Genomic DNA, 20006 nt, shown 5'->3' on the forward strand with positions numbered 1-20006 from the left:
TTTCTTCCACGGCGGCGCCTACATTACCGGCTCGGCGGCCGAGTTTGGTCCTGAATACCTGCTGGACCGAGACGTGGTCCTGGTCGTGCCTCAATATCGAATCGGCGCTTTCGGTATCTAATTATCTGAAATACTGAATTTTGAATTAATTCGTGAATTTCAGGCTTCCTCGCCGCAAATAACGACATCATTCCCGGCAACGCGGGCCTCTTGGACGCGCTCGAGTCTTTGCGATGGGCCAAAAAGCACATCGGCAAGTTTGGCGGTAACGCGAGAAAAATCACAATCGCCGGGCACAGCGCTGGAGCCTCCATCGTGAACTACCTGATGATCAGTCCTTTAGCTAAAGGTTTTGTGATTCGGATTTACTTAAAAATTTTAAAAAAAGTAACTAACAAGGGGACGCGCCTTTTTAATTTGAAAAATATGGTGTTTTTCGTTACAATTCAACAGTGTTTTGATAAAAGATGACAATTTTCTAAAGGAATAATTATGGCTCGCTAAACCTAAGCCAATTAAATTTTAACAAATTTCAAAGAGCCGCATTTCTTGAAATGTGGTCCGATTTCAATAAACTCGTCGATATTGGAATTTACTCAGCTAGCCGAATTAAATTAATTTTTATATTTTTGCAAAAAAGTTGGTGATTTTACCCTAAAATTTTTAACGGTAAAAGGCTCTGGAAAAACAAGTTCACAAATGTAACGAGACTTGTAGAAGAGTTTTAATTTTCTTCTTAATTAGTTTTCATAAAATCAAGCTTCATTTTGGCCTCTAAATTGCTTTTCACGCTGTTCAATATGATGGCAAATAAGTGAAAATCATATTTTTTGGATCAATAGGCGTATTCTCCTTTTAAGCGAAATCCTAAATTTATTTTGCCACGCGTGTATAGCGATAAGGAAAAATTTTAAATTTCCGGATTTCAGTTTTGAGCGTCTTTAATTTTTTTATTTAAAAAATAATTGCAATATTTTCTAATAGAAGAATTTTAATTTTATAAATAGAATGGAAAAAATACCATAGCTTAAAGGGATGACTATTTCTTCTTTCTATTTTATAATAGATTTAAAAAGCTTACTCTTAACCGCACGTAAATATGAACTTCAACTCCTTCATTTTTAATATAAAATAATGCACTCAGGGATTAATTACAAATGGACGTGTCAACCCCCAATCTGTCAACGGATTCAATTGCAGCTAAAACATTAAAAAAGAAAACGATCTTTTCAACCAAACCCTAAAAAATATTTTCCTCTGTTCCAGGACTGATCCACGGAGCAATTATGAACAGCGGTACCGCACAGGCCGACTGGGCAATCAACCGAAATCCTGATCATGACTTGAAGGGCGTCGCATCCAAGCTTCGATGTTTAGGAAAATACAACAACGCGACCGATAACCAAGTGATTGCCTCGTGTTTGATGCGCCGGCCGGCCGCTGATCTGTTGGAGGCACATACCAGGCACTACGCCAATGCAAACATTAAAGCGGCAAGCCCAGTAATTTCTCGCCCCGATGAACCAGAATCTACCAGAATAGTGCCCGACGAGCCGAGTATACTGGCCAAAGCTGCGAAAGACGTGCCCCTCTTGATTGGAGTCACCAGACACGAGTCCATGTGGATGGTTAACAGTGCGAAAAATATCTTTAAATCAGTCAGAATGGTTTCAAACGATTTTTAACTCGTGTCAACTAGCTTAATTCGTAGGAACCCCCTTTAATGATCATTATTATATGGGCGAAAATATGAAAATATAGCTAAATATTTTTTTTAAATTAGAGTAGCAAAAATTAACCCCTTTGATTATTGCAATTTTTACGTCATTAAAAGGGGCATAGATATTTTTTCAAAATTTAAAGGGGTGTGTGAGACATTTTTTTTTGCTTTTAGTTATATTTAGTTTTTATCAGCCGCATAAATAATATGGAGGTATTTCCATCCCCATCTCTAATGACAGTTAAAAAAAAATCATTCTTCGTAAATTTTAAAATATTTAAATAGTTTTTCATGGGCCAGGGCTAACGAATCTTTGATTTCAGTTCTCGCTAAATACATCAAAACTACGTTCGTTCCTACAGAAACTTTCTACAGGACTTATCTGTTTCCTAAGATCTACTCTTTGACTGGTACGCACGCATTTTTGGAAGATCTGTTAACTTAATTAGCCGCATTTCATAGGAATAAGAGATGACAAGCTTCATATGGTGGATTTAATCTATAAAAAGCAGTTCTTCTCTTACGCGTCACATAAAGATATGGCCAACCTCACTGTCATAGTTCCAGGATTAGTGGACGTGAGTCTTTATCCTAGTTTTTCGCACCTCCAAAATTTTGCTGATGGAAATTTCAGCTACTGTCCACGGTAACGATGAAAAACCCAGCTGCCCAGGTGCCCAAAAACAATACCCGTGTAAAGAACTACCTGTACTCGTTTGAGTACGATGGACGCCTGCACGTTCCAGGCAACGGCATTGGAGACAGTCCCAACAGCCTCTTCAAGAAAGGTGGGTTTCAGACCTTAAACTATCGTTACGACTCGGGATTCGCAAAAACTCTAATTTTTCAGAAAAAACATTTTATTGCAATTTTGCGTTTGCATTAAATTATTGTAAAAAAGTTTTGAATGGTCCAATTTTAAAAATGTGTAATTTCACAAACAAAAACTGGATTGATTAAAAGGTTCAAAACATAAAAAATTAGGAAAAACCAAAATTTGCCAGCTGTTTTCAGCGCATGACAAAATTAGTAAACCCTGCATTAAGTTATTTATGATATTATGGGAATTAATATTAGGTACGCCGCACGGTGACGATATGGTGTACCTGACCCCCAAGCCTGACATCAAAGAGCCCTTCAACAAGGAGGAGGTAGCCTTCTCCAAGAAGATGGTCGACATGTGGGCCAACTTCATCATCTCAGGCAACCCGAACGTGCCGAAAAAAGTCACCGATCCGGAATGGCCAAGGTACGAATACTATAAAGACAAGTTGTACTACAAGATCGGCCGTGTGAACAAGGTCGGCACAGACTTCACCTCGGAGTTCTACACAGTCGTCAATGACTTTGTCACTAACCCGAAGAAATTCTAGATTTTTTGGTGATTATAATTGAAATGCATTTGGTGTAGCAATAATGTTTTTGTTTTATTCGCAAATGTAAACACAAGTTCAGCGATTATCAAAAATATTTTGGCTGTTAGTACGGGTCGAGGAATAATTGTGGTTTGACTTGTGTTCCGATTTGAATTTCAGTTTCTTTCTAGCAGCTAATGCCAAGGCACTATTAATGAATCAACTTATCAACCTAACTCTGCATAAATGTGTGTTACGTTCTTTGCTTAACACGATATAATTTCTACAATAGACTCAATCGCAAAAGCTGTAACGGAATGTGGCGGCAGCGATAAGCACGACTGCCGATGGACGAATAGCATTATAGTTCATTCATTAAAAAAAACAGACAGGTGGTCAGAGAGTTGTCGGAAGACGGATTACCAACTAGTAGATGAGGCACAGTATATTATTTACAAACCATGTACACACTCGTAAAACTAGCTCAAATGTGATCTTCTAGGCTAAGAATACAGTTAATAGACGGTTGCCGAAAAAGTGCATTCTCAAGTCCGGCGGATAAAAGGATAAAATTCCCGATCAGGAATAATAGTTGTCTGACTGACAAATAACTACAGTCCAGGAGGAAGAAAATTGTCCGTGTCCAAATTTAAAAAATACTTCAAAATCCGAAATATTACGCAGAATTTTTTTTTTTCAACGTTTTCACTTTCTACTATCCACATTATTTTGAGCAAATCAAAATCCCGTGCCACAAATCTAGATACAAATACGGACTCAATAAATACAAAAAAAGACGCAGAAGTGATTGCTCAACTGCTTGAAAAGCTTAGACCGTGGAATCCATTGGACGAAAGTCACTTTTGTGTAAAGCTTGTTTCTTGATGCGATAGAAAGTGCGAATACTTAGTTGATTAGTTCACTAGCTCGACATAGTTGGCCGGCAGCATGCCCTGGGCGCCCGTGCGCTGCACCGTGCCCGTCATCCAGCCCTCGTCGATCGGGGTGCAGCCGATCAGGATGTCTCCATCCATAAAGGACACTTCGTCTCCGTCCTGAGCGTCGTAGTCGTACATGGCACGGTACACTCGCTGCAACACGCAAAATGTCAAAGCCACTGTGTTAGTATACAAGATTTTAATTAAACCAATAAGCAGATCAAATGGGTATCAAAAATTTGTATAAACTGAATGGAAAATGGCAAACGAACACTTTACAAAACAGTTTTTGAGACACAAAGGAAATAATTTATATGTAATTACAAAAACTGAATATTGCTTGGCTCATATTCACGTCCCATGATGTATTAAAGTAATTGCAGGGTGATGTACAGTCTAAACAATAAATAATTCCATTACTTAGTGAGGTGCAAACAACAGAGTGTAAAATTTTACGTTTTTGAGGGTGCAAAAAGGGGGTTGAAGGGTTGGCACCCATAAACTACTCTGACTCTCTAGTGGAGATTGAGGTTAAATTAGCAGAGTGCAGTTTTTGAAAATCAGACTGTTAGAGGCTGAGATTTGGACACGAAAGCGTTTTAGAAAACCCGAAAAAACACCATTTTGTAGTTTATATTTTTTAATATAAAATTTAGACATGCCACCATTCAAGATTTAAACTTATCTAACCTGATTTTTTGCGATATACAAATTGGCAATATCAAATTTACATAATTTCAATTTATTCTTGATCAAACGTGATTTCCGTTTTGAATATTCGATTTTAGTGGCCTTGATCTTTGACCTACCACTTTGAGGTCAATAGGAAAGTTGTTCCTCCAGACGAGACAAGTTCAGCAGTGTCTAAATTTTTGTTCTCTGACCAATTTTAACCAAATTGGAGAAAATTTGAAGTCCAAAATTAAAAATTAAGGCGACCGGGAAACCCGCAAAATTTAGAAAGTTACCTCAATGGCGTTTTTGGTCACTTTTGGTAAAAAATTTGAAATAATTTAAAATCCTGAAGTCATTTCATTTGATGGGGTAATAGTTTAGTTTGCAATTTACCCCAGCAGATTTTTGCTGCTGTTGTTGTTGCTGCTGCTGCTGCTGTTGTTGTTGCTGTTGTTGCAGCTGCTGCACCTGCTGTTGTTGCCTCTGCTGCTGCATTCTCAGCTGCTGCTGCAGTTGATGCTGTTGCTGCTGCAGTTGCTGTTGTTGCTGCTGTTGCTGGTAACGCTGCTGGGCTATTTGCTGCTGCAAGCGTTGCTGCTCGAGGAGCTGCTGCTGCTGGTGTTGCTGTTGTTGCTGCTGCTGATGGTAGTGCTGTTGTTGCTGTGCTTGATGGTGGTGGTGTTGCTGCGGCATCTGGTTGCCCGGCCGACCACCGCCATACCCTGCGGGGTACTCCTGCGCCACCGAGCCGTAGTATTCGTTCACCGGGTCTAGGTCAGCGATTGAGCCGATTTTCCGCGTCGGCGGGTTTGTTACTGCAAGAAAATAATGAATGTATAGCAAATTATTGGTTTTTATGTTATTGGACAGACGTAATAATTGTTTTAACGATTTGGGACAGTTGTAGACCAATTAATTTTTTTCTAAGGGGTTGAAAATATTGCTTTGTTTTACGTTATTCATTTTTTTTGTTTTATTAGGATCAAACATACAATTAAAATAATATATTTTTTTAAATTAAAACTTTTAGGATTCGACGTTTTAGTTTTTAGCAAAATAATTTAAATCATTTATACAGCATTTAACGAGTTAAGAAAAGGAGATTTGACAAAGTTAGTGAGTTATGAAACTTAAAATGAGAAAGACAGTAGTTTTCATTCAATCGTGGTGCTATTTGATTTGTTGACTCTATTTGATAAGACACATCAATCAACAGGTATTTTATGACTTTCCGGAAAAGTCCCTTCATTACAGACTTTAGCCGGGAAATTTTCTAATAGGTCATATTTAACGTTTTCAAACTTTCTGAGGTGTCTAAAACATGATTTAGGAAAAATTTACACTAGAAACGTATTTTTGAAGAGAGCAATACTAAAAAATAGGAAATTTCATCTCAGTTTTCAGAATTTGTTTAGTTTACTTAAGCTCACGAATCCTGGAAATAACCCTGGTGGGAAATTTATATTTTTTTCCTTAACGTCGAAAATGACCCCTCAATCATTTTGCCTCATAAATGAGTCTCTAGAAACCAATATTAATTTATATTGAGGAAAACTTTATTTATAAATACATTTTGAGCCCTTTTCTCTGTAAGTCGTCGAATCAGAAAATTTCCATGTTTTTCTGTCTGTGGTTGACATGAGGAAGGGCTACAGGAATAAAATGGTTGTAATAAAATCTAAAACATCGACTTGTGTGACTTTCCTTTGTAAGGAAATTGTTTTGAAATCATAAATGCTAAAATCTTATTCCACCCACTATAAATTTTGGTTTCACAATGACAGATTTAAATCCCTTTTTTAAATATTGAAGAGATATACTGACAATATAAATTTAAATCAATATAATAAATAGGAAATCATATTTATTTTTCATGTATTTTTTCTTTTTAATTAAGACTTGCTGACCCACAAGAAAAAACCCATAATTTTTTGGCTCTCGCAAGCTGGCCACTAGCCTAACATATTCACACAGGGCAGCCAAACCAAAACGACAAAGCACAAGATAATGAGATGTGTGTTGGCAAGCGGAGGGCCAAAGCGACAATGAATTCTGGAGCGTACCTGCGCCGCGATCTGACGTGTAAATCACCGTTTGGGCACTCTGCCTGACTGAGTAAGGACTAATGTATTGTCGGTTGCCCTCCTGGCTGGCGATGGGGTCGTAGTCGGCGATGCGGCCCGGCTGGTACGAGGGCACCTGCTGCTGCTGCTGATGCTGGGGTGTGTGCGGCTGCTTGGCCGGCGCTGGCTGGTGGTGGTGGTTGTTCACCGGCGCTGGCTGGTGGTTGTTGCTCACGGGGGGCGCCATGGGCATGGACGTGTGCTGGATGGGAGGGTTGTGCACGTGGTTTTCTAAACAGCCGACGGCTAATGAGCGGGGGTTGGATTGCATGGTGCGTTTAGAGATTAGCGAGGTGTTTTTTTTTCTTTCTAAAGGATGTGGACGGTGAAACTCGCAAATGAGCAAGCGGCTGAAATGAATGCACTGATTCTTTGGCAAAATTTTATGGTATTCATTTTAAGACAACACTTTAAGTAACCACAAACTGTACTAAAACAGCAAAGAAACTGATTTCGCAGCTTTATTGTTTTGATTTTTAATCAGCCAAAAAGGTGTTTTGGAAAAAGCCACCAAATTATAAATAAAATGCAGTAGCAATCACAGCAAATCATAATGAAATCAGCCAACAAAGCAGAAAACTAATTCTTTCGGACCCCTAGAGGAGCAAATGCTTGCAATTGTCGCGAGACAAGGAAAAGCCAAATTACCACGAGGAGTAGCATCACCGTTTTCCTCCTTCTCTCGTTTCTGCTCCATGATAGCCTTCTTCTCCAGATCTCCGTGGTACGCCACATTACTGCAAACAAAGCCGCAGTTATTCGGAGAACGAACGACCTTGCCGGCGAGCGATGAACGCACCTGATGATTTTCGTGTTTGCCCGAATGCGCAAAATTTCCGGATCGTCTGCGATCTGCGTCACTTTCCCCTTGGCCTTTTCAAAGTCCTCGTGGTACTTGACCTGAAATAACCATGCACAGTGTTACTCTTTTTAAATCGTTTAACTCGTGCGAAACTAAATGAAACTGTTGTTTGCGGCGTCGGTTCGCGACGTAAACAAAAACTGGCTCGGTGCAGGTGCACGCGTTCTCACGCATAATCACGCCTGCTCTGGTGCTGCTTACTTTGCTTTGAGCCGTCATAATTGCAATGCGCGGGAGCCGCGTGATCGGCATCTCGCTAATTGCACGCATTGTTTGCAATCGCGTGTTGACAAGAATGGAAAGAAAAGTCACTCCAATGTGAGTGGAAAAATAAAAATAGAACAGAACAAAAACAATATTACATACATCTTGCTATGAAGCTGATTTGAAAATACGCTCGTGAGATTTAGTGTTTCCTGAAATTAAACCATCTGGCGAGCAGGTCAGTCAAAAAGTGAGCTTTTCCCCCTGTTAAGTCTGAAGAAGTCGAGAGTTGCAGCCAACAAAGACAGGAAACAGCCGTTTATTTCTTTACTTCGTCAATTGAAAGGGTCAATTTTATCTGTTACTATGCCTTAAAGCCACAAATCCAACGAGGAAAGAAGTGTGGTAGTTATAACAAAGTTTTCCTGTTGCACATCATGATGGTAAAGAGAGCAAAGCTGATTTACTTCGAGCCCCTTAGTGAGATGTGCTATTTCTAAAGCGAAAAATTCATTCGAGAACGTGTCACACCGGGTGATGTTTGCTCTTCCCACAGAACGCAGCTATATAAACAAATACACTCACATTTGACTGGATCTTGGTGTTCTCAGCAATTCTCTTGAACTCTGGCGTTTCCGCGACTGTCGTCGCCTTGGCCTTGGGGATGTGCCTGGGAACAATTCAAAATTTCATCAGACCAAAGCATAACACTGCAGCTTCTTTCATTTTTTTGCAACAAGATCAAGGACGAAAAATTTCCTCAATAACTAAAATACGTTTTAATTGATTCTATGAAATAATTTGAGACAGGTTTTAATGCGTGGACGTGCGAATTCCATTTCAATGAGTTTTTGACCACGCATTTTGCCATTTTGGGAGTAATTTGCTCTTGAGTGGGTCGACGGCAGCTGGCTGCACGTGTGGGAAGCAGCAACGGCGTGGTTGTGTGACGTACGAGACGATTAAGTGCACATGCCGAATAATGCGAGAGCACTTCCGACGCAACAATTTGCCCGCTCGATGGCCCAGCACCGCTTATCGGGCCCAATTTGCTTTGCAAATCGTGCACTTTTACTGATTGCTTCATGCGTTCTTCGCGAGGCATGGCTTCGTCCAAAATCGGCGTGGGATAAATTGTTTTCTCGCTCGCCACCCGCAATTTGCGAATTGGCATTGGCGAAAATGTGGGAAAATTGTTGATTTATGTGTGCAGGGCTTAAATTTGAAAAATTGCTCCAGCATTGCACAATTTTAGCAGCTCTTTTCGGTGTGTATCTGTGCATTCTGGGAATACCAGATGAGGTCATTCTAGGAAAAAATGATGCCGGCTTTTGTTGATTTAAGGGCAGTTCCGTTAGTTTTCCCTGTTTATGTTTTTTAATACATCGTCACTATCATAAAGAGATTGTTAAAACAAATTAAAAATAAAAAAATGAGGTCGTATCTATGTAGTAAAAGCAAACTAGAAATTTATTAAACACTAGCAATTTCTCTTTTCCTCGCATTGAGGTCTATAAAGCGACACTCTTGTGTTTGTGTTGTAGGCGTAATGATTTCTGAACCGAGTGTCGGCAGTGCAATGGCAGGCCAAGGTGATGTCAGAGCGCAAGAATTTATGGAAACAAGCCGACCTACATGAAAATAAGGCGAGACAATTGGTGCTGCGCTGCATTCGACTCCATATGCCACTCCAAAGGGTTTGTTTTTTTTCTATTCCCACAATTTTCGTCCGTTGCTAATGACACCTGGTCTAACTCGCGTGAAAAACAGGCCGAAATGATGATTGCTCTGTTAGAGAAGAAACTTCCGGCCAATTTAGCTCAATTCCATAGAAATTCAAAGAAAGCTAAATATAGTTTCAATAACAGAGGCAGAAGATTTTCCACCTTTCGAGTAATTATTATGTTGTAAATTGCTTATCAGAAAACAAGAATCAGGTTTTCTTATACGTTCTTTGCTAATCATCTCGATCGCGAGAGTTATGAGTGGCGTTGCGAAACAGATACATTTTAATTTGCACAAGGAGCATCTCCGCGCGGTAGCAGGAAGAAGGAACTAATACCCGGCCGATTGCGATAAGTACAAAAATAATTAAGGAGTGCACGAACGAGCGAGCGACTTTCCCTTTCGCGGGCTGGTCGCGGTATTTCGGCACTCGGTAGGGCAGGAGTGAGGCGCGGCGCCATATAGCCGACAAACAAAAACCAGTCGGTCCCGCGTATATAGAAAGTTGAAAAGGGTCACGGCGCGCGCTTGCTTTTCTGCTCGACGACCAGATGATCGAAAAACGCGAGTGCTGCGGGGCTTCCATGCAGCACTTCTCGAGGTGCACATACCTAGGGTTGCCACGCGGCTTCAGACAACAACGTACAAATTTGCTTCGTGAATTTCTTCTCCGGAATTGCGATTTTTTTCACAATTTTCTTGTCATCGACTGCACATGGTGTTTATGCAGCATCCATTAATCTAGTGACAGCAAGATTAGTTGATTGAGTTGCAGTCGAATGTTTCTTACACAATTTTCACGTGTTTTAGAAGGTCAGAAACCTTTTCTGTCCATTACGTAATACTGCCTATAGATTGTATCTTTTTTAGGGAAAATTAACAATTTATATGACTTTTTCTTCAAACTTAGTAAACTATAGACGTTTGCTGGCTATAAAACCTCGAAGATTTTGGCAGATCTTTGCCTAATAGTTTCGTCTGGCAACCCCTACACTTACATTCGCACACTGCGGCATAAGCCGAGTCGAGTCTCGCAAAGCTGAAAGCGCTACGAGGATAAGGCACAGGCTTTGTGCCCCTCGCTGTGCGGTCAACGGAATCACTACAACCAACAATGCGGTTAAACTTGTAGAGGGATAAAAGGGGCGCTTTTCGCGCCGTGTACTCCAATTCGCTATATGCATTGTTGCACTTCCCAAGCAGCTGATATACAGAAATTCCATCAGTTTGTGCTTCGAATCTGCTTTTGTTAATTAAAATACCGATACAACTAGTTTGATTTTTATGCTAATTTGTGAATGGAGTCTAAACGAGTACCTGGAGAGGCATAAGTCTTAATTAATTTGTTTATTTTCTGTTTGTATATGTTTGTATTCCTCCTCTGATTTTCTAACAGCACGAAGGACATAAACAACTGCGCTTCAGTTTTCGTCTCACTGCGCTGTTATTTCGAAAATTAGCACCAATTCTTTTCTTCGTCTGCGATTGTGTTCTTCTGACCTACATCTGCTCTGAGCAGCAGCAATTACCGCACATCAGCCCTGTTATAAAAGTCGAAACATTAAAAAAGTAACAAATCTGGAGCTGCCTTGCATTTTCTAGATCAGGGCTGTGCGCCGATAAAAAAAATACCCGTTCTAATTGAATTTAAATGCAGAGTGTGGCTGGAGTCGTCCGCGGCTGCATGTGAGCTGCATTTAAAGCCGAGTGCACAAAAACCTGCTCAATTGAACAATTGCGGCGCTTTCACTCTTTGCCTTCCTGACTTGGCACTACTCACTTGGCGTATTTCCTTCTTTACGGATGCCAACCTTCGATCTGCTGCCACTACTACCACCCCGGGTCACGAGAGATTGTAAATATTTTCAACGCCAGTGATTGTTCAACTTCCTCGAAGAGAATAAAACATTTAGCGTTTTAGCACCTCTTAAAAGCATAAAAATGTGCATGGTTATAAATTTTCTTCATGCAAGATAAGCATTTGTCAAAAATTAGTCTAGCTGTGTGCGTCCCATTTGATGAGGCTGCTAAAATTTATTTTGGCTGAGCATTTGACATCGAATGACACGAAAAATGTGAACACCACGATTTCACAATGTAGAAGTCTTCACGATGTTGCCACTTGAGATTATTTATGTAGCGATACAGTGACTAAAATTAGACCCCACAGAGCAGCGATGCATGAATAAAATTCCAAACAGTTCAGTAACAGGGCCTTGAGAGATGAAGAAGTATTTTTTATTTTTCGAAAAGACGATTCCAAGTTGATTTTGCATCCGCAAAAACTGCAAAGGACTATAGCTCTACGAATTGAACCTCCATATTGTCCTGCTTGGTGAACAGACTGGGGTTTCGTGCTCACAAAGTTGGGACATCCAGGTCAGCGCAGCCGGCACATCTGTTCGAGTGTGAAAGTGTACGCAGCTCTGGTCCATTCACACCGGCGTGAAACCAAAGTCGAGTGCGGCGGCGACACACGCTCCACCCGCGATTGTTCCTTCTTCCACACGCGGCGGATTCCGTTTCCAAGCCGATCCTAATGTTTCGGGGAAGGGGGACAAAAGGGCCAGCGGCGGCTTCGGCACGCGATACCATCTCTGCGTCTACATGCGTAATGCGTCACTCATCGCCACAAAATAATGGTAATTCACTGACACGTGGGATTCTCTCAACAATTTGGCGGTAAAGAGGTGCATTTTTCTCCTGGGTGGATGGCAAATCTGCAGCTCGGCCGCCGTGACTCAGCGCAGCGTTATCTTGACGCGCTTTTGCTACTTTCTAATTCGAGTCGGAATCTCTGATTCAGTTATTACGCGGTTGCTCTGGATCACTGCGCTGACTTAAGTGACAATGACTTACGGTCAGTCTAAAATCAAAAACTCCATCCAGCATGATGTCGCTCCAAGGCCTATATCTGAACTAGAATGCTTTTCAATTCAAAATGACTCAACGTTAATCATGACTGACAAAATACCGAAACACACCACGAGAATATTTTTGGCTGAGTCATTCCTAATTTGTATAAATTCAAACCATATTGTAGCTCTTTTCCAGGCCGCTGAACGAAACAAATAAGAGCAAGAATAGCCAAAAACTTCTCTAGCAGCGAGCCGGGACGGACAAATTGGCTCGATTCTTCGCTTCGAATTTCACCCTCAGCGATCTGGAAATAGACGCGTTGGGCGTCTGGAGCCCGTCTCCTATTCTCGGACCGATAAACATCTTGGGGGCGGCGAACGCGAGAGAAAAACGGCAAAATCTCGACTCAATTGGCGCAAATGCCTTTTTCTTCTCGAGCCGGGCATTACGTCAGCGTGGCGCGATTCTTTCTTTCGCCACTTATTATTCTTGACGTCACCGGCTGGCGAAGCAAGCCGAAGACGGCGACCATCTGGAGGCTGCGGCCGGCCCGTGTGCCGCCGGGCCAAAGGTCTCGTCTTATTTCTAATGCATCTGAATGTCAGATAAGGTCAATACGCGCTGACTGTGCGGCATTTGAAAAATTCGTTAAGTCGTCGTCGCCGCGGGTGTGGACTGTGGACCGACGGGAGGTGTTGCCCACAGTCCACAGTCAGTCAGAAAAACGAGCGCAACACTTTTATATCAAAGCACTGGATCTAAAAAAAACTGAAAAGAAAAAAGGGTTGAGAGTTTTATGACATTGGCAATGCCTTATCTGGTTCTTAATTTTACATCTGGCCTATTTAATGCAATTGCTTCGAAGAAGCCCGTACCAAATGGCTAAAATGGTTTCCAACTCTTAAGAGTGTGCAGATTTTTTTATTTAGAAGAACTGATCAACTGGAATTAATAATAAATCTTGGGGGAATGTGTCATAGCAAGGCAAAGATTTTCCTGTCTGCAGAATGGCTTGCATGTTTGACTTCTTGAGACTCACCAAAACGGTTGGATATTTCACGGAGGTACCGAACAGGATCGTGATGAAGACCTTGGCAACTTACTAATTTTCCGCTCGTTAGTCGGTAATACTTTGATAAAAGCACTGTGGCAAAAACTACAAACAGTTGACTCAATCGATCACTCGTTAAAGCCGACAATGCACAATAAAGTTCGTTCTGACCCAATTATCTTTTGAAATAGAGATCTCAAGTCTGCTGCACCGTTTTGAAATAAAATATTTTATCTACACCTCCAAAGAAAATCTCTTTCCGTAACCTAAAGATAAAAAACGAACACGCATAAGGCTATCAAGCTCACTGAGGAATTTTCCCCCTGGCTTCCATTCCCGGAGCAATTTCACAGAATGTGGTTTCTCTTAATCTGACAATGAGGGGTGAATTATCATAATTTATAAAAGGGGCATCCAGGAGCCAAATCAGCTTTTGAAGGATAATAGAAACGATTTAGACCCATTTCCTGATCCTTCTTTTTGCTTTGTTAGAAAACTTAATCTTTCTCTGAACAACGACAGCAAAAAGCAAGGCCTTTTTAACCTTTTTTCGTTATCATTTCTCCCAAGTGCGGCTTTTTGTCTCGTACGCTCCAGATCACAGAGCATTTTGCCGAGCAGAAACAGAAAGGAAGGGCGAAACCGTCGCTTGGAAAGTATGGAAAGTCAACAGCAGCAGCAGCAGCGCGGTTTGGATTTCGAGATGGAGCACTGGAGCCGCCCTCGAGTGACGACGCCTAATGAGGCCCGATTCATTGCGTTTCGCCCCCGCCCAGACCGACCGACTGAGTAGACGCGTCTTAAATTAATATTAAACAAACGAAGCCACGTGCTCCCCCACTTCCGTGCGTCGAGAGGTGAAATTATGCGCCCGTAACTCATTGGCAGCCGAATAATTTTGCTCGTTAACGACCGACCGCGACCGTTCGAGTTTCCAGCCAGTATATGTTTGTGAAACGCTAAAAGACGAATGCCGAATGCGTGTTTAAAATCACAATGGAACGGCGCGACGCGAAGAATGTAAGCCTTTTGTCGCGCCACCGAGAGCAGCAGAAGAGAAGAGAGGACTCTTCGTGTTTGACTTCCGGAGGGCCCCACCTTATCGTGTTTAAATTAAGTGCACCTGAGAAAATGCCGAGCATGTGCACCGCTCTGTCAGCCGGCATAATATGAATTTCGTTTGTGTGCGAACCAGCAGCCGCCAGGAGAGCACAACAAACATTCGGGCGACAATGAGTTCATCGCCTCTCGCCATCTGCGCTCTCATTCATTTGGAAAATGAAACGGCATACTGTTGAATTTAAAAAGAGAACTATTTCATTGCCGTTGTGCTCCATATTCTTTTGTTGACGAAGCTTCGAATTTATGGAATAGTGGAGCGTATTTTTTATTGTGGGAGCTAAAATAGACACTTTGAGACCTAAAACAGAGATAAACGGTCTCAAAAAAGTCACCAAACGAATATTTCCTCCCGTAAGAGCCTCTTGTTAAATTTATCTCTGATTTTGGTATTTTCTATCGCAGTCAAATTGGTTTAAATCAACTTTTATTATGTGTTTCTGCGATTATAAATCGATAGTCCAACTCTTAACAATAAGCTGCAAGTAGACACCAAAAATTCGGTATCAGAACAAGCTTTAAACATGGGAGGAAAAATGCTTTTCAAGTCGTACGATACAAATTTAGCGATATTAATAGTTTAATAAATGGAAGTCGTAAATAATGTTTTTATTTCCATTTGTTTATATTCCTCCGCGAGTATCTAAACCTTTTTTGTCTGTATAATTATAGCTTTCGCCTTTTTATTTCTTCTCTTTTCATGAGAATATATATCTAGATGGTGTATAAATTTATTTATTGATATGAAAGAAGTGTGAAATATCCCCAGAGGTCAAACAGTTCTGTGAATAATCCGTAACAAAATGTTTAAGATGAACGAAGAAGACAAGGACGTTTTTCTCGTAAATTTTTCATGTCGGCCGTGTTGTAATCGGTTTTGAACGAGTATGTTGCGGCCGGCGGCGGTTCTAATGCATTTACGAGGGAAATCTCTGGACAATAAAGTGGGCCGTTCGTTGCAGGCGCAGCAGATGCGCGCCGGCGATAGAAAAAGCTGCTGGTCGGTGGGACGGTGGGTAATCCGACGCCCAATTTATCCGATATACAGCTTCAACGCGACTGCATGAGTGTTGCAACAAAAGCGCTGGTCAACAGCCTCGACTTTTCAGGCTTCCGATTTGCATTTACGAACAGGTTACTTTTCATTTCAATCGGTCAGATCATTAGAGAGAGTTTCGTATCCGAAAAAGGCGATACTGCGATCAGGAAATGCAGTCAATGTGCTCTGCGGGCACGGCAGCTGTGCGCAAACAATCGAATTCAGGAATCGGGCCGAAAAAGGGAAAAATAAACGATCAAACATCTGCCCGCATGCAACACTGTTTGCATTAACGAGAGGAAGCCGTTTTCTATTCCGGCGGCGGCCGCTTAATTGCGAGCGTGGGAAGTCGCCGCAGTCGCATTATCAAAGTGCACTTTATTTACACTGACGAGGAATTAAATTCGTCGAGATGGAGACGAATCCTCCGCGAGTCGGAGAACGAAACTAGTTTCCTCTTCGGGGTGAAGTTTGAAAAGTGATACCTTTGGTGCGCGGCTCCCATGTCGCCGCCGCATTTTCACACCTTCCCTCGCCTCGCCGTGTTTTTGCGAATCGCCCCAGACGCACAGCACACTTGATACGCGCGAATATAATTTCAATTTATTCGAGCCAATGCGGTTTTATTATTTTTCACTCCGCTTTCCTGCTTTTAACATATTACGCGTCAGATGTAAATAAATTGTACGCAGAATTTTAGTTTTTTTCTTTTTGGAACGGACCAAGGTTAAGCTTTGTCGTTACGTGCTATTTTGCAGTGCAAAAGGCACTGCTCCAAAAAAAATATATAACAAAAAACGAAAAGGATTAGTTCAAATTAGGAAAAAATTATTTCATTCTTCCTTGTCGTCGGCTGATCCCTGTAGTCCGTTAATTTTGAACCAAAAACAAAATTTTTAAATCAAAATCATACCTTGCAAATTTTAAGAAATCTCTCATGCAAAGTAATTTTTCTATTTTAAAAATTAACGACCTTTTGTATTGTTCCCATGCATTGGAGCACTGTGAATCGATTTCACCTCATACTCGTGTTTTTATTAAAAAAAATTCTTTAACATATTCATTTCTCTTCAAATTTCATTTCTATTTTAGCCTTATCAAATTCCACACGACCTGATTCGCGTGATTGACCACCAAAGTCATTTTCTCGGCTCAATCTCCTTTTATGGCTTTATGTTCACCGATTATTTAATGAACAATAAACCCCTTAAAGATTGATCTTCTTACGGATTGCTTAAGAAGTCAGTAATCATCAAGCTGGTATAGCTTGTCATGACCCAGAAATGGGCGGTTTGAGGCAGGCCACGCATGAGTCAACCCGTGACAAATCATTTCTTATTAAAACCGCTTCCTATACGGCTCGCGTAAAATAAAATAAAAAACGAAATTCTTCTCATTTATACGAAAGGAAATTTCAAAGTCGTAAACTAATAAACTTTCGTCGCTTCGCGTTGAGAAAGTAAACAAACTGCGCGATGATTAGCGGCTATACATTTATACAATCTCTCAGCTGGATCGATTAGAAAACCATAATAGAGAGGACGAGTAAGACCAAAGTGAAACAAAGATCAAAGATTACCTAATATAGAAATTCATATACTGACTGAAATTCCTAAACAAATATTACACAATAACTCTTCAATTACTTAAATTCAAACCGCATTCCGACGTGTGATAGTAGTCGGCCCCCATTTCGTCTTTCAAAGACAAAGGATTTAAGCGTTGCGCGAGTGCAAACAAAATACTTACGCCTCGCAGTAGGGTTGTTTGTCGAAGCCTTTGTAAGTCCTCATATTTAGCGTCATGCCGCACTCCTGGCATTTGAAGCATTGCTTGTGCCATATCTGCAACACGGAATTAAAAGGCAATTAGCGACACTTCTTCATCACGGTATATCCCCCGGTGCCTGCAGAGCGTGTGCGGCGCATGTATATTTTTAGATTTCAATTACACCGAACACCTGTTGCGTCACTCGGTGTCAGCACACTGCCGCGCGGCGCTGACGAAAGCACCGGGGTCGGGTGGAAAAGCAGCTTCACGCACGGAGACGGAGATGACACAGGCCACAGGCGTGAAAAGGGCAACGCCATGTCGATGGAGGAGGTTGTCCCCAAGCGCAGCAGTGAAAGTCCGAATCGAAATGTACACACTGTGCGAGATTATTTCAGCACGCCTTAATCGAAATTCGTTCCCTAGCGACCGCATAAAGCTTGAAAGAAAATATTTGTTAAAAATTTCTTTTACTTTTAATGCAAATAATACAATCTAAAAATTAGGAATCAGCTCAATTTCCCAGGTTGCATTTATTTAAGGCAAGGCAATTGAATCAAAGGTTTGCGAACATCAATACAGTCTTCTTATTGTAAAATTACGATTTATTTCACAATTTAGGGAAATTTACCCCATAATTTGCACAACATTGGATAGTTCTCGACAAGAGGGATTGATATCAAGCGAAAAATAACTGACAAAGCCATTTAATTTTTAGAGAAAAGTACTTTGTAAGGTAAAAAAATTTTGCTAAATTTCACAATCAATAATTAAACTCACAAACTTCGCACTTTTTCCTGCTAATTCAAAATTCGCACCTTCTGACACTACATACACAATTATAACCGATGCACCTTTGCACATTGATTTTCGTGAATCACCTGATAACAATTCGGCCTCAATAGCAGATATGCACTATCAAACTGATATGAAGAGATAAATTTACTCTTAAAATAGGAACTGTGCAAATTGACGCCGTGATAGGGGTTCAAATTTGTTATTTAGATCATGTATTCCAAAAGCAAACAGATAATATTACAATGTAGAACTTTACACAAGTAACGGCAGGCACAAGTTTGATTTAATCAGGAGCCTTTCGTTAAACAATGCAACACTTCTTCTTGTCTTTACATCTGAGTAAGCTTATTTGTTTGTTTTTTGTACACTCACTTAAACAAACGGTCATAATCGTAAAATAATGGAAATCGCATTCATGATTATAATTGCGAACAAACAAAATTGTCTCTGACAGGCAACCTTTGGACGGAGCCTTGAAAGCAAAAATACTTATAGCACGCTTTTATTCGCCACAGACCCAATCGGCTGCCGTAGTCCTTATCACTCCAACCACACTTTGATTGTGCGTTTTAAACAATTGGTTATCACTGAATAATTTTTGTTAATTTCATAATGAAGGGAAACTTACAAATCGGAACAAATTTAATAATTATGTAGTTATCTAAATTTTTCAACAGCAGAAAAATAAGATTAATTTATTCGATGTGACAATAAAGTAACGGTGGCGAACGTTGAAATTTCCTTTTTTTTTGTGTTTATAATGCCAGTCAGATTAGAGATAATATCAGACCGACTCAGCTGCAGGTTTGCTGCTGGAGACTTGGGAGGGCGGGGCAATGATGCAGCCAAGGTCAGCTCATCTTCTATCATCTTCTTCTTCGCTGCCCTATCCAACGGCCCTATTACGTGTACAGCCTCATTACCCATACACACATTTTCCCCTTTCTTTAGTCAGTTTCTTTCTCCATCTACGTAATAACGCCTGACGCATCCATAGCAACGATTACACAATTATTGCAGGAGAGGAGAATGCCGACAGGGTCACGATTTTCTTAAAAGTTTCAGACCCGCCGGGTGAAATTCGATCGTTTAAATCACTCACGACGAACACACTCAGCAGCGAAAATTGCGAATTTTTCCGTTGAAATTATCAAACGTGCGCCTGCTTGATTGAAAAAAAACGACCTGAGCACGGTCAGGTCTCTTCTTTTACCTTGTCAGACGAGAATTGGGAAAATTGGGCTCTTTCGAAGCCGGTCGATTCAAATTCAAACCGATTGCCGGCGACCCTGGCGGTGCCGCCGGTTGAAAGGAGTCCTCCGCATGCGGGTCAGGGGACGCGCGAATTTCAGGACAACAAAAAATCAACCATTAGAGAGCCTCACCTTATCTAGACACTTGAGCTCCTCGATGGGGTAAACAGTTTTATCACATCTCGCGCACTTTTTATTCATTGTCCGCGGCTTGTTTGGCACTCGGGGACACACACGTCGACTCGCCGACTGCCGATAATCCTGTCGGTGAGAGAGAGTCGAGGACGCGCACACCTGAAGCCTCAAACGCGAGTTTCCAGCAACTGAATTATTTCTCAAACGAATTTTCTCCGCTCAACACTCGACAATGGACGGAATGGTGTGGTGTGTGTAGTGTACACCGTGGGATTGGAGGGGAGGTCGGCGGGCATTGCCGCGAGAGGGGCTGCGGCCGGACTCTTCTGTGGCCTTGTGCAAAGATGGCAGCACCATCTGCGGCGGTCTGGAAATCAGCG

General features: G+C 41.3%; 2 protein-coding genes across 4 annotated transcripts; one reads left to right on the forward strand and one right to left on the reverse strand.

Moving 5' to 3' along the window:
- The first annotated feature begins 1245 nt into the window (after window positions 1–1245).
- On the forward strand, window positions 1246–3761 carry LOC135944698 (carboxylesterase 4A-like). Of its 2 annotated transcripts, none has more exons than XM_065491826.1 (5): window positions 1246–1635; window positions 2044–2130; window positions 2183–2298; window positions 2355–2508; window positions 2798–3761. In XM_065491826.1, exons 1-5 carry the CDS (start codon window positions 1287–1289, stop codon window positions 3091–3093), a joined length of 1002 nt encoding a protein of 333 aa, XP_065347898.1. In that variant the 5' UTR covers window positions 1246–1286; the 3' UTR covers window positions 3094–3761. The 2 variants fall into 2 exon arrangements, with proteins under 2 accessions (XP_065347898.1, XP_065347899.1); XM_065491827.1 differs by having other exon boundaries at window positions 2083–2130.
- Window positions 3129–19873, reverse strand: LOC135944696 (LIM and SH3 domain protein Lasp-like). Of its 2 annotated transcripts, XM_065491822.1 has the most exons (8): window positions 19624–19873; window positions 17420–17514; window positions 8463–8547; window positions 7611–7711; window positions 7460–7548; window positions 6752–7042; window positions 5082–5503; window positions 3129–4166 (listed from the first exon to the last, which is right to left on the reverse strand). In XM_065491822.1, exons 1-8 carry the CDS (start codon window positions 19690–19692, stop codon window positions 3990–3992), a joined length of 1329 nt encoding a protein of 442 aa, XP_065347894.1. In that variant the 5' UTR covers window positions 19693–19873; the 3' UTR covers window positions 3129–3989. The 2 variants fall into 2 exon arrangements, with proteins under 2 accessions (XP_065347894.1, XP_065347895.1); XM_065491823.1 differs by lacking the exon at window positions 6752–7042.
- Between the last annotated feature and the right edge of the window lie 133 nt (window positions 19874–20006).

The sequence above is a fragment of the Cloeon dipterum genome, chromosome 4, assembly GCF_949628265.1.
Source record: "Cloeon dipterum chromosome 4, ieCloDipt1.1, whole genome shotgun sequence".
NCBI classification, from domain to species: domain Eukaryota; kingdom Metazoa; phylum Arthropoda; class Insecta; order Ephemeroptera; family Baetidae; genus Cloeon; species Cloeon dipterum.